The 14,632-nt window shown below is 35.4% G+C and overlaps 1 protein-coding gene across 1 annotated transcript in view; it reads left to right on the top strand.

Annotated features, from left to right (window-relative positions):
- The window catches only part of LOC142637436 (LRR receptor-like serine/threonine-protein kinase IOS1), a 32,289-nt gene extending 19,044 nt beyond the window's left edge, over positions 1-13,245 (top strand). Inside the window, exons 3-13 of the mRNA XM_075811712.1 lie at positions 8,795-9,276; positions 9,399-9,537; positions 9,629-9,700; positions 9,810-9,881; positions 9,973-10,053; positions 11,169-11,335; positions 11,441-11,652; positions 11,753-11,879; positions 12,081-12,149; positions 12,253-12,442; positions 12,790-13,245. Coding sequence (XP_075667827.1) covers positions 8,795-9,276; positions 9,399-9,537; positions 9,629-9,700; positions 9,810-9,881; positions 9,973-10,053; positions 11,169-11,335; positions 11,441-11,652; positions 11,753-11,879; positions 12,081-12,149; positions 12,253-12,442; positions 12,790-13,204 — 2,026 coding nt within the window. The 3' untranslated portion in view covers positions 13,205-13,245. The remainder of the gene's footprint in view (positions 1-8,794; positions 9,277-9,398; positions 9,538-9,628; positions 9,701-9,809; positions 9,882-9,972; positions 10,054-11,168; positions 11,336-11,440; positions 11,653-11,752; positions 11,880-12,080; positions 12,150-12,252; positions 12,443-12,789) is intronic.
- Positions 13,246-14,632: the final 1,387 nt, after the last annotated feature.

Raw genomic sequence — 14,632 nt, 5'->3', positions numbered from 1 at the left:
TGCATACTAGAAAGTACACATGAGAGTTTTTTTGCAGTCCTTAGATGAGAAGGTGTGGCAAACTGTGGAGATAGGCTGGACCAAGTTAAAGGAAGGGCCGGTTGACTGGGATGATGCAAAGATCAAGGCAGCAAACATTAACAAGAGAATTGAATGCTTTATTTAGTGCGGTCACAAATGAGGAGTTCAAAAAGATCTTCTCCACTGAAACTGTAAAGGGGGCGTGGACCATTCTCCAAACAACCCATGAAGGAACCAAGACTGTCAAGGATTCGAAGCTTCAGAGGCTCACTACTAGCTTTAAAGAAATAAAGATGGAGGAGGATGAATCATTTGATGAGTTCTATGCTAGGCTCAAGGACATAGTGAACTCAACCTTAAATCTTGGGGAAACCATTTCCAAACCCAAGATTATGAGAAAGGTGCTTAGATCTTTACCTAAGTGATTTCATGCCAAGATTACCGCCATCGAGGAATCCAAGGATATTGACAAGATTCCTTTGACAGAGCTCATTGGAAATCTGTAGACTTATGAGTTTGGTTTGTCTAGGCTCGAGAAGTCAAGCAAGAGCAAGAGTATGGCATTGAAGGCCAAGAGCAGTGACAGTGATGAGTCTTTTGATGTTGAAGATTCTAAATTGAAGTCCTACAGTACCTTGCAGTTCAAGAAGTTCATGAAGAATTCCAATGCAAAGGGTTTCGACAAGGACCGTAGGCAATCAAATTCTTCGCAATCTAAGAGCCAACACAAAGGGAGGAAGGAAGTTAGAGAGGATGCTAGGGATGGCGGTCAGTACACTGTTCCTTCAGGGCCCAAGTGTTTCGGGTGTCAATGATTCGATCACATGAAACAAGAGTGCCTCACTTAACTTGAGGATGATTCTGAAAATAAGGATAACAGAATCTTGAATGCCTTCACCGCCACTGTCAATCCTACTGAAGGGATTGTAGAAGATGTGGATGAAGAATAAAACTTGGTGGAGTCAAAATTTGAGAAGTAGATGAGCAAGATGACATCCACACAGCCTATGCAAAGCTAAACAAGGTCTCAAAAAACATGAGAAGCTGTATAAGTTGGCCACCAAGAAGCTCAATGATGTAGAGCTTGAACGAGAACAACGCTCCACAAAGTTTGATGAAACCAATCTATCCATTGGAGCACTGAGATTTAAGAACAATTTCTTGGCTGAGAAGACCAAGAAGCTTGAGGTGGAACTGTCCCAAGTGAGAGCTCAGCTAGAGAGGACCTCAAGTGTAAAGCTTGATGAGATGCTCAACATGTAAAAATCTGCCTACGGTCGAACCGGTTTAGGGTATGATTTTTCTTCTCCTAATATTGCTTCTTCTAGTACTACTATTTTTGTTTCTTCTGCTAACAATATTGATTCTGAAAATAATGATGCTAAAACTGTGATAACTAGTGAGAACATAGATAAGGGTAAATCTATCTTAGGAGCACCCCCTAAGCTTGCTAAGAAAGAAATAAAAAATCTTAAGGCTAAGAAGAGTAATGCTCAAAAGTATAGAGAGAAGAAGCAGCATCTCTGTCATCACTGTGGCGTAGTTGGACATACTCGTCGGGAAACCAGAATCAACTTTCATCCTCTATTGCTCCTCTTGGAGATCTCCTCAAAGCCCCTATGTTCCTTTCGAACTTGAACGGTTTCAATTCTTCTCCTTCATCGTTGGTTCAAGGTTTTACTCAAAGGAAAGGTTCTTCCAATGTGTGGAAGGAAAAGGGCGCTAAGTGATTTAGTCACTTTTTTCTCTCTCTCCCTCTTTGTGTTATGTTTGCATTACTTGTCTGTTTTGATTTTTAATTGAGACAGTCTAGTTTTTATGCATTGCTTTATTTGACATGTTTTTGTTTGGTTAATTTTCAGTTTTGTTTTTATATTGTTTTTCATTCATAAAAAAAAAATTTGAAAAAAAAAAAAAAACAAAAACAAAAATAGTGTGTGTTTGTGTACATTGGTACTTGTGTATCTTGAATGGCCAATGAAACAAAATTTTTTAAATTTTGTATCTTTCGTAGCTTAGATGAGTATCTCTATGCATAACTAAGCAAGTGAGCTTTGTGGCTCGTGTTTGTGATGAGTAAAGTTAAGTGATCTCTTGTACTTAATACTTGTATCACTCTTTTTGACAGGAATGACTAAAAAAATTCTAAGAGAAAGGCATAAATAACCATCTCACCATTGTTGCTCGCCAATCATTAAATAACATTTGTATGCTCCGGCATCGCAAAAGTGCAATGTCAAAAGGCATAACATGATTGGGTATTTCTTTTCTCTTTCTTGTATGCCCATGCATGATAGTCTTAATAAAAGAAAAATATGCAAAGAAAAATAAAAGCAAAAAGTGTGTATTCTAGGAGATGTGGGAGTTATAGGATGTACCTCGAAGGCGATAGTTCCCATTAAATAGTTATGATCGTGTGTGAATTAAATTGATTTTCTCATATCTCAAATCGTTATAACATAGAAACACTTATGCAATCTTGCGATGTTTTCACACATAACACGCAATATTCTTTGCTACTTTTGATACATGTGTAGGTACAATGTGATTTGGCCATCATAAGGTTTACATGTGTTGATATATGCTCACTAAACTGTCTTAACTTGTTTTTGAAATATAAAACTGGTTAGATTTGTTTAGTGTGTGTGTGTTTTGGATTTAACTGCATGAAATCTTTCTTCATTGAGAGACGATTTTGAGAGCTTAAAATGTTGTTTGGATATTTGGTTAAGTAGCATGCTTGATTGCATTCATATTTGTGATTTTTCCTTCTTTGAAAAACTGTTTTTGAGCAATCTCGATAGGTCTCGACAGCTAGGCTATCTATCGAGACTTTGCGGCTTTTCTTTATCACATTCTTGATAGCTCTCGATAGTTATCTCAAATAATCGAGAAACTTTCTGTCTCCTTAATAGCTACCTCGATCCATCGAGCTTCTTTGATGCGAAATCCTCCAGTTAGATCCTTAATAGCTGGTTCGATAGCTGAAAAGCGTCTCTTTAAAGCTTGATAACTCTCGATAGCTCTCGATCAATTGAGCTTTATGAGGATTCTATATAAAGAGCCATTGCGGTCTCAGCACTCACTTCCTTGATCTCTCTCGACACTTTTAGACTCTTCACCTTTCCAAACCTCTCTCACTTACTTCAAACCTCTTCCCTACTCATTTTTCGGTCTCCAGATCTTCTTTCCTCTTTGGTATGATATTTTCTCACTCATTAATCATGTATTTCATTTTTTTTGACCTAACTTTTGGGGTTTTTGAAATCTTTTGGGATTTTTCAAAATTTTTGAGATTTCGAGAAAATTTTGGAATGAGTTTTTGTTAAAATGATCTTTAAACTTCAAGCATTGCATCACATGTGCATTGTAACAATGTTTCATGCATTCTAGATGTGTGTCTACATTATGGAACTAATTATGTGCTGGTAGGTTTGGTTTGGGCTGAGCCCATGATATTTTTACTATTGCATTTCACATGCTCATGCATTATCATGCATACGTACCTTTAATTTCATATTTTGATATATGTGTTGCTTGGTGCTTTTCTAATTGTTTCTCTCTTTCTCTCCCTCTTACGTTAGTTGCATCGTGGCAACTAAGTGTAAATTTGTTCCATATAGGAACCCTCTTCGTTCCGGGGCCTCTTTAGCTTATTCTCCCTCTAATCCCATTACTTTTCATGTAAGGTTCCATGATGAGAAGGCCAAATCAAACTTCTTTGAGAACTTTTCACGACGAGGCATTCATTCGAAATGGCAAGTCATTCTGTCCAATTTTTCTAACACTGATCTACCCACTGTTATTCACAAAAGGGGTTGGGAGTCACTTTGTGGCATTCTGGCCACGTGTCCTTTTGTGATCATTCAGGAGTTCTACTCCAACATGCACGGATATGACACTTCTATACCCCAGCTTGTCATTCACGTTCGGGGTATACGCATGGTAGTTACTCCGGGTATTGTATCCGACGTACTACACGTTCTTAGGGTAGAGTTTTCTAACTATCCTAATTGTGAGTGTCTGAGGACTATGTCCAAAGACAAACTTTCGTCTAGTTTCTGTGAGACTCCTTCTTCTTGAGGTAATCGTCATTTCACTAGTTGCTCGGCCTTTGCTAAAGGTCCGAGATTTCTTAACATGATCATGAATTTTTTTCTTCACCCTTTGTCTTATTATGACACTATTGCAGAGCCTCGTGGTCACTTTTTACTTTCCCACATTAAGGATCTTACTATAGATATCCCCTCTCATTTCATACTTTCTCTTATAGATGTCTATAGGGATACGACGACCTGTGATAAGCTCATCTTCCCTTCAGCTATCACGCGGCTCCTTCGCCATTTTTTTGTCTCCAATTCTGAGTCTCCCCACTTCACTTTCATGTGTGCCATTGGTACTGCTACCGTTAAACAGAGTTTTGCATAGCTTCGCTAGAGGCAGACTCAGACTGAGACGCCTGCTCCTCCAGCTTCTACCGATCCATCCACTTCTACTCCTTCATCTTCAGTAGGTGGAATGACTCTTGAGGCCACCATGACACAACTTGTGTGTATGGATGCTCGCCTTGACACACTTAGTAATGAGTTGTGTTAGGTGAACACCCGTGTAGGTCGTATTATACGACGATAGGTTGTGATGGGTAGTTTCACGGTTGCTTTTTCTCCTTCTCCACCGGCGTTTGAGGATGAAAGTGACGATGGCTCCGGCAGTGATGACGATGAGGATGCTGGCTCGCCTAGTGATGATGAGATGTCTACTTGATGTACTTACCCCTTTGTCACTTGTGACAAAAAAGGGGAGTAGTTTTTAGATGAGAGTAGTCATACTTATAGGGGGAGGGTTCTTGAGTGTTCATGAGGGATGTAGTGAGGATTTTGATGTATCTTTTCTTTTCCTTTCATTTTAGATACATTATATCTTGTATATTGGGTCTTGTGACAATTTTGACATACATTGTATTTATATTTGCTTTATATATATTGATGTATGTTACTTCACCTATCTCTACGTGTGTTGTTTCTTTTCTCTCTCTATACATATGTTTCTTATTTATTATATGCAATCTTTTATTTCTGTTTCACACAAAGATGCTTAAATGAGTTTTGTTTAAGTGTTTTAGAAATACAGGTTGTTAAAGTCTTCCTTTCCATGAACTTTCTTCTTGCAAAATTTTTCAAGAGTTTGTGTTAGGATAGATTTTATTGTACTTAACAAGTGAGTATGAGTTGAGTGATTTATGAATTTTCTCATATATTCATTTGTTTGTTATGGTTTTGTCACGAATTGCCAAAGGGGGAGATTGTTAGGACATATGTGATTGGATGTTTAGAAACGTACTTTACTTGTAATTGGGTAGATCTAGGAAGTGCTTAATACTTCAAGGAACAAGAGTCCAAGTCTAAGTATTGAAGCCACGCAAGTCTGTCAAAGAATCAAGTAATGAAGTGCTAGATTTTAAAACTCAACAACTAGTATCTATCGAGGTTTAAAAGCTGTTGAAGCCCCTGGCTTGACAGCTATCTCGATAGATGGCTATCTATCAAGATTTATGAAATTTAGTATTTCTAGATTGTTTTTCATCAAATTCATGAGTATGTGTTTGAGCTTTCTTTCCTCACAACCCTAAACATATATAAGGATTATTTTAAGGGTCGTATTAGGTTGCACAGTCAAGAGCACAATTGTACAAAAGCATAATTCTCTGAGTGTAACCGGAAACCTAGTTTGCCCTAGTTCTTGAAGAAGGTGTTGTGTTTGTACACCGTAGGGTTTTGTAACCAAGCAACTTCGTGATCTTTATCTGTTGATGAACAGAAGAACTTTACAGCCAACATCCTTCTCAAGTTGGTGATCAAGTCGCGTACTGGGATCCACACATTTTTGGTTAGTCACGTACTGGGATTCATGCAATACAAGGAGAGATTGTCACTACAGAACAAGTCCAATTGAATATTGGGGTAAGAGTTTAACTGTAGGTTAGTAAGGTACTGGGATTCCTTTACTTGTAACTGCTTGTTTTGATGATAGTGGATTCTCTAGAATGGTGACCTTAAAATCACCCGGTGGGGTTTTTGCCGTATAGGTTTTCCCCATTCGTAAATAAATTACCGTGTCATTTAATTTTTGCTGCATATTTAGTTATTTGGTGATTTTTTTGTGCTGCCATGCTCATTGCATGCAATTGAACCTAATTAATTCACTTGGCTAATTAATTGTTTAATTCATCATAAGGGGTCAATACATTTTTGGTCTATCACCTATTTTTATTCATAGGATTTTGTTACATTTAGGATTAGAGGAGTTTCCTGCATCTAAGCCTATCATATCATAGCTCCCATAGGTGCCACCTTCCTTAGGCAAAAAGCAGCTCAGATGAAAGCTAGCTCTAAACGCCCTCGAGTAGAGTCTTCTACAGGTGTTGCATCTCATCCTCCTTCTCCAAGTGACCCTACAGCTAAGGAGTTTTTCGATCCCACTACCGCTGTTGATCCTCCACCTTATTTTTTGGATGATTCATCCATTCAGAGTATGTTGGATGGTGTCATGACCATTCAGGCGGCCCATGGACAGCTTTTGGTAGATGTGCTCGCGGAGTTTTAGGCTTTGCGTGCAAATTTGGCGAGTGCTTAACAGTCTTCTCCACCACCTTCTTTTGATGATGAGCCTTGATTGCCCTTTGGCAATTCGTCACAAAAAAGGGAGTGTATATTGATGGAGATATGGGGAGTTTTGTTAGATTGTATCTAGGAGTTTTACGATGTATATTGTTTTTGGTTCATGATGTATTTGTTTTGGTCCTGATGTACTTATTTTTGTGGGTTGAATATGTTAGGGGGAGACACTTTGTTTTGTTTCTTTTATTGTTTCTTGTTTCATATGTGCTACATTGATTATTGATTTATATTATGAGGTTATTCATGGTATAGGTCTTTTATTTTTTATTTTGTGAAATCAAGAACTTTATTTTGTTTTACTTGTATTTTCCACACATGCTTTATGTGTTTTTTGAGTGTTTCAGGAAGATACTAGTTATAGGTTTATTCAGCTGTGCTACTGTCTACACTAGCAATTAATAGATAGTAGTTAGGTTGAATTATTTTTGGGCATGTTGATTTTTGAGTGGGCTGTTTGTAACTTTGAGCATTTCGGTTTTGTTGTGTGTTTTGTCACGGATTGGCAAAGGGGGAGATTTTTAGGTTCTAAAACTTTAGGGACTAATGTATTAGAACTTCAATGTGTAATATGTTGGCAAATCATGATCAATACTTAGAGTCTAGATTTAGGCCGCTTAAAGTGTGTTTATGTGTAATATTGGAATCTAGTGATAGCAAAATTTATTGGACTAAATTTGCAAGGCTCTATCGATTGAAAATTAAACTCGATCGATCGAACCTCGTGCAGATTATTTTTTTCTGCAGAATTTCCAACTCAGCCCAAGCTCATATGACGTGTAGAGTTTTATGTTTTGCTTCAAGTATAAAGGAAAAATCCCTAACCACGTTTTAGAAGTTGTTGATATGTTGTGTGTATGAATCTTTTGTGAGATATAGAGGTGTTTACTTTCATACACACTTAGGGTTATCAAGATCGAGATTGATGTCAAGAACTTGGTGATCTCTTTGGTTGCTGTTTCAAGAGCTTAAAGAAAAACACAAGTAAGAGAACTTGCGGTTGCTGTGGATCAAAAAAAGTAGTAGTCCATGGACTTAGAGCTTTCACATGGTCCTTGTAGTAAGTTTTCTACACGAGGTAGCAATAGAATGTTAGTGGTCTAAGTTCTATTATACAAACTTCAATTCTTTCATAGTGGATCTATTTTACCTTAAGGATAGCTAGGTTAAATCCTCCCTAGGTTTTTTATCGGTTTGATTTTCTTAGGTTATCATATCGTATGTTATTTACTTTTCCGCACTGCTTTACATGATATGATTTGAATGTGTTAACCTAAATCTGAATAATTTAACTAAGTAATCGTTTGGCTAAATAACTAGGTTAAATAATTTAACTAAGTTGTCGTTGAGCGTCAATCATGACTTTCATGAGCGCCATCCCTCTTCTTTCTTGCTAGTGTCGACATTATCCAGGCAGGGTAGAGATGATGGGGAACGCAATTAGTATTTAAAGAATAATAAGAGGCGAGAGAAAACTAATTCTAGTGCTCTAAGTACTAATGTGAGGTGTTTTGGATGATGGAGAGATCCTTAGTTAGTTTAAAGTAAAATTGAGTCTTACTATAATAGGGGATCATTTCCAAATTTCAAGAATGGGTTGTCCTTAGTTTTAGTAAAGGCCCCTGAATCATATTTTTTGTCTTCAGTCTTATTCATGTTTGATTTAATAAAATTTGAGGGTATGATTGACTTCATTAACCTAACTGTGATTCTTTAGGATAACCTAGGTATAATTGCCTAATGTTTTATCTTATTTTTTAAAGGCTATGTTTTATTCATTAATTTAATACCAAAAACCATCAACATATTCAAGATTCCATTTCTTATTACCTAAATTCTTAAACTTCAAACCTTATATAAAGAGAATAGTACAAGTCATTTTAGAAGTAAATGTTTGGAGTTCTGAATTACAACAAGGCTCTCAAGCCCATTGATTTCTTTTCGTCCTTTGTTTTTTCTACTCTCATATTTTATCTTCAATTTAAAATTCAACAATTACTTCTGTAAATCTCAAGCTACTCACAAAGATTATATCTCTTTTTAACAGAACAAATATTCAAGTAGTTCCTGTTGTATACTAAATATATAGTTTTACTCAGGTATAAATTCGATGTTTATGATCACATGTGGTGGCCCTTTAATTTCAGAGAGTGGACAGGTCTTAGTTCCTCGCTTACCATTGAGTCCCCAAGTTCCAATCCTTATCGGCCACCATCTGTTGTCATGAGTACTGCTGCCACACCAATTAATGATGGTGCTCCCTTGGAATTTCACTTGGAGCCAGAGGATGTAACTGCAAAACATTATATCTACATGCACTTTGCTGAAGTTGTAAAGCTAAAAGCCAACCAGTCCAGATCATTCAACGTTATACTAAATGGGAAGCACTGGTATGGACCTTATGTTCCAAAATATTTGTGGACATCCACTTTGTATAGCAAAGATGCATTGAATAGTACTGGAGGACAATATTTTTTCTCACTCGTGAAAACTGAAAATTCAACACTTCCACCCATCATCAATGCAATTGAGGCATATTCAGTGAAAAATCTATTGCAATCAGAAACTGACCAAGAAGATGGTATGTTCTTCCACACCAGCATTTCACTATGCATTTCATTATCTCATGTCTCGTGTCATATCCTTGTTTGCAAAATTGCTATAGAATTTTAATTACTTGGATCATCAATTTGAAAATATTAGTTGGCGCTATAACAAAGATCAAGTCAACTTATGGAGTAAAGAGAAATTGGCAAGGAGATCCGTGTGCCCCACAAGCATATTCGTGGGAAGGTCTAAATTGTAGCTATGATGGTTATAATGCCCCAAGAGTAATATCCTTGTAAGTTTATGCCTTCTTATAAGCTTTATGACTTTCACACTTACTTGAATTATCTCCTAATTAGCTTATGGTATAATGTAAATGTAAACAGGAACTTGTCCTCAAGTGGATTGACGGGTAAAATATCTGCTGATATATCAAATCTCGTAATGTTACAGTGTTTGTAAGTATTTGCAATATACGTCAACAAAAAAGTAGAAACATGAAAATGATTAACAAATTCGTGACATGATTTGTATGATGAGGAATTGTACGTGATTTATTCATTTTAGGGATCTATCAAACAACAGCTTAACTGGATTAGTACCTGATTTTCTTTCACAATTGCAGTACTTGACGGTCTTGTAAGTAACTTGGATTTATAGAGTAATATTATACTATAAGTTTCTTGGTTAAAATATCTAGAGGCAAATCTTATTCACTCTGTCCTTGAAGAAATTTAGAGCGAAACCAGCTAAGTGGTTCAATTCCAACAGAACTTCTTGAAAGATCAAAGAATGGTTCACTACTGTTAAGGTATGGTTTTTGTCAAAGACGATGACATTTTTTTATTTATTTTTTGTTGGTAAGACGATGACATTTTTATTTTCATAATTCTCCTAAATTTAATTTTCATAAAGTAGTGAGGATTAAATTGTAATTTGCACCCTTAAAATTAGTGTAATTTAAATTTTACCCCTTAAAGTTTCAAAATTTAGATTTGTACTCATAAGGTTCTACATCATTTGGATTGAAGTTCTTTCACTAATTAATGCACCGTGATGAGGTAATTTAATTTCATCTCCAAAGATTTCAAAATTTGGACCCATAAAATTACCTTGTTTTGAGTTGAGGTGACATATAACGAACACCTCATCACGGCATATGGGCAGAAGGGTTAAGTTCCAAATGGTATGTAGTGTTAGGGGTACAAATCAAAATTTCAAAACTTTATGAGACAAAATCAAATTTAATTCAAACTTTAAGGGTGAAATTACAATTTAGTCTCGGATAAAGTATCTTTTTTTTTTTTTGTGGATAAAAAGGTAAGCTTTGTATTATAAAGGAAAATCAGACTAGAATACATCATCCAAATCACTAGGTAGTACTTCTACCAATACATCAGTGTATGCAGTTGAAACTGCTCTCCTAACTAAGACATGAGCCAACCTATTACCACCCCGGTTGACATGCATAAACTGGCACTGCCGCAATGACTCTCCAAGCCATCTAGTTTCTTCATTCAGTTGACCAAGTAAAGTATTGTGTCGACCCGATCCAGCTAACACCTGCACAACCCGAACACAATCTCTCTCAATAAGCACATTGGATAGGCTCAATTCCTTAGCAAAAACCACAGCTCTTCTCGCAGCCAAGGCCTCTGCCATCTCCACAAATTGTGTCAAGCGAACATGTTGACTAAGAGCAGCAATAACACACACTTCGTGATCCCGAAACATGACCCTAATTCCAGTACAGTCCGAGGCCTCAAACATGGCAGCATCCACATCTTCTTTTTTTTTTTTTTAGAAATATCTCTACAAAAGCTAAAGCATATAATTTTATGACACAAACGAAAAAAAAAAGGTTATTGTGATTTAAATAGTTATCGCCTTACTTTAAATCGTTGCCATCAACACTGTTTTTGCTAGTGTGGGTGAAAGTTCAAATTTTTGTGGATCCGGTTCTTGCAAAAAGAAGAAAAATATTGTCATTCCAGTGGTAGCATCAACTGGCGGATTCTTTATCCTCTCATTGACTGTTGCGGCCATCTTGTGGGTGTTAAGAAGGAGAAAACAACAACATAAGGCTCAAGAAGGTTAAATTTGAAATATAAGCTACACTTTCATGTAGACATGGAGAACATTCTCCTGAAAATAAGAGTTTATTATTCTCATAATGATCTTTGCAATTGCGACATTAGATACTAAACCCAACGTCCAGAATCCATCACTGGAGTCGATACAACGACAATTTACATATTCTGATGTCCAAAGAATTACAAACAACCTTGAGAGGGCTATCGGTAAAGGTGGATTTGGAACAGTTTACCATGGATGCATAGATGACACTCAAGTAGCTGTGAAGATACTTTCTCCATCCTCATTTCAAGGGTATCAACAATTTGAAGCAGAGGTAAGCAACTATAACTTTGCATTCTTGATCTTTCACACATGCACATTCTTAGATTTTTGTACGAAATAAATCAAGATGATACTTTGCTTCTATATTACAGGTAAAACTTCTTTTAAGAGTTCATCATAAAAACTTGACTAGCTTTATCGGGTATTGCTACGAAGGAACACAAATGGGGCTTATTTATGAGTACATGGCTAATGGAGACTTAGAAACACATCTTTCAGGTTTGGTCATAACTAGAGTATGAAAAGAAGACTCCACATTTTTATCTCATCAACATGATTTTACACAGAATTAGAAAATTAGCATATTTTAGGATGAAATATAATTTTCCTTTTTATAATTTCTTTCATTATTAACCAAATGATTAACGCTACTTTATTTTGAATAACACAACCACAAAGGTTAAGGTGCTTTATTTGCAGATGCAGATAATAATGTAAAAATCTTGTGCTGGAAAGATAGACTTCAAATAGCACTGGACACAGCACAAGGTTAGTGAACAGTTGATATGTACAAGTATTTTTTATAATTATCTTAACAAAAAAGAATCATTCTTACATCTTATATATAAATGTTGCCGACTCTGAAACTTAGGATTGGAGTATCTGCATCATGGTTGTAGGCCACCTATAGTCCATAGAGATGTGAAGCCTACAAACATCTTGTTGAATGAAAATTTCCAAGCCAAACTAGCTGATTTTGGTCTATCCAAGATTTTACCAACTGATGAAACCACTCACGTATCAACCGTTGTTGCTGGCAGCCCTGGCTACTTGGACCCAGAGTTAGCATTTATGTTATTTAATTTACATATTATCTTCATTACTTATTAATTTCCTAATAAAAAAATTTATTAATTTCAAATAAAAATGTGACATTCATTGTTCAAAAAATGTTACCAATTCTGAGATTAAAATAAATACAAATCTGGCAATAAAACCAAATGATATTGTTTGAAATTATTTTTATGGAAAATTTTCAAAAGAAAAATAAAAAGAAGATTTGGATTTTGGTTTTATATGATATAGCTTGTTTGTTTTGATTGACCAAACAATTGTGAGATTAAGAGGGAAACTTTGTTTAGAACCACATTGAAACATATTTGTAAAGATAACATACTTTTACTTGCAGGTACTCTATATCAAATCGGTTAACAGGAAAAAGTGATGTATACAGTTTTGGTGTTGTTCTTTTGAGGATAATCACAAATCGCCCGGTGATAGAAAGATCTCATGAGATGAGTCACATAAGTCACTGGGTGAGCTTTATGCTTTCTAAAGGAGATATTGAAAATATTGTTATTGATCCAAGACTCTATGGAGATTACAACATTAACTCCATTTTGAAAGCTGTTGAAATAGCAATGGTTTGTGTATCTCCAACTTCCATTAAAAGGCCAACCATGGATCAAGTAGTGTCAGAACTCAAGGAGTGTTTGGCAATTGAATTATCTCAAAGGAAGGGGGGCTATGAAGAAGAATCAATAGATTCAATTGAAATGATCAATATGAATCTGTCTACTAACGTCAATGCTTTAGTGAGGTAAAACAGTTTGCAAAATCTAGATTGGCGTGTTGGATCTTAAACCTTTTCTACCTTTGGCTTTTTTTTTTGTCAAAGGTTTTACTTTGATTAATGACATTACAGTATGTTATTGTACTCATAATAGTCCCAATGGACCATTTGTGTCTAATATGTTTAAAACCAATCATGTTCTCAAATTCATGTTTTCCAAGAAAAATAATGAGTAAAAAAAAATATTTTAAACACATTAAAAATATATTTGAGGTTCAAATGCCATTTTGATTTCTTATATTTCAAAACATAAAATTAATTCGTTTAACTTTCTAATTGCTATCATTTTGATCCACCGTGTTTCAAAATTTACAATTAATTAATCACTTTTTAAATTGCTGTTATTCACAAAGTTCTAAGCACTAGATGGGGCTGCTTGCTCCTTGTTACCTGAGCATACTTCTTTGATATGTTAATGACTCTTATGGCCAATTATGTTTAATAGTGCTTTCTATAAATTAAGCAGTTGCTTTAGTCAGTCTATAATAGGAGTGCTAAGTGGTATTTTGTTGTTCTCTGATTTGCAGGTTGTAAAGTCTGCCAGAGGAGTTAGCTCTGTTTTTATCCGAGTATGAAATTTCTGAATTCTCAAAAAAAAAGAAAAAAAAAAAAGAAGCTAATGATAACAAAACCATAATAATGAGATTGAATTATTAATTTACTATGATGGTGAATTATTTTTTTTTTTTTTTTTTGTTTTTTTTTTCCACAACGAAATGGGGGATTCTAATTCTATTCTTTTTTTTTTTAATAAAATAGTTGGACAATAGTATAAAAATTATAAGACTTTTAATTTCAAATTAGCATTTTCTTTTTCCTACACAAACTTCTAAATAGCCTTTTTTCTATTATAATAATTATATATAATTCGATGGTTAAAAAGTAGGGAATTGGAAGGTAATGTGAATCTTGGACATCTCAATCAGTAATATTAAGAAATACTAGTCGAACTACAAGGGTTTTGAGTTTTTGGCTCAAATTAGCCATGTTAGTTGGTAGAAGGTTGTGTTAAGTAAGTAAATGAATGAGAATATAGGGATGCAAAATTAGGACTTCTTGAGTCTTAACCCGGTGAAAATGTACACTTTTGTAGCGCAAGGAATGTCAACTTTGGCCGTCAATCTCAAATTAGCCTATGTGTGACTTTGTTTTCAAGGTGACTTGGATTTTTTTTTTCCTTTCTTTTACTAAGCAAAGCCCAAGTTTTGATCTATGGATAAACTTAAATAGGACCACTTTTAGCCTCCATACCACATTTATTCTATTCTACAATTAAAAACGTGGGTTTGGATCATGTATGAAAATAAAATGATGCAAAAGGAGTCAGGCCTTGTTTTGTGTGGGTTTATAGGGTTTTTGACAAAAGTAGTCATCAACAACATTCATATTAGACTTATTT

Source organism: Castanea sativa, chromosome 5, assembly GCF_040712315.1.
Source record: "Castanea sativa cultivar Marrone di Chiusa Pesio chromosome 5, ASM4071231v1".
Taxonomy (NCBI): domain Eukaryota; kingdom Viridiplantae; phylum Streptophyta; class Magnoliopsida; order Fagales; family Fagaceae; genus Castanea; species Castanea sativa.
Note: the sequence above shows the minus strand (reverse complement) of the source record. Positions and strands in the feature narration are given on the sequence as shown.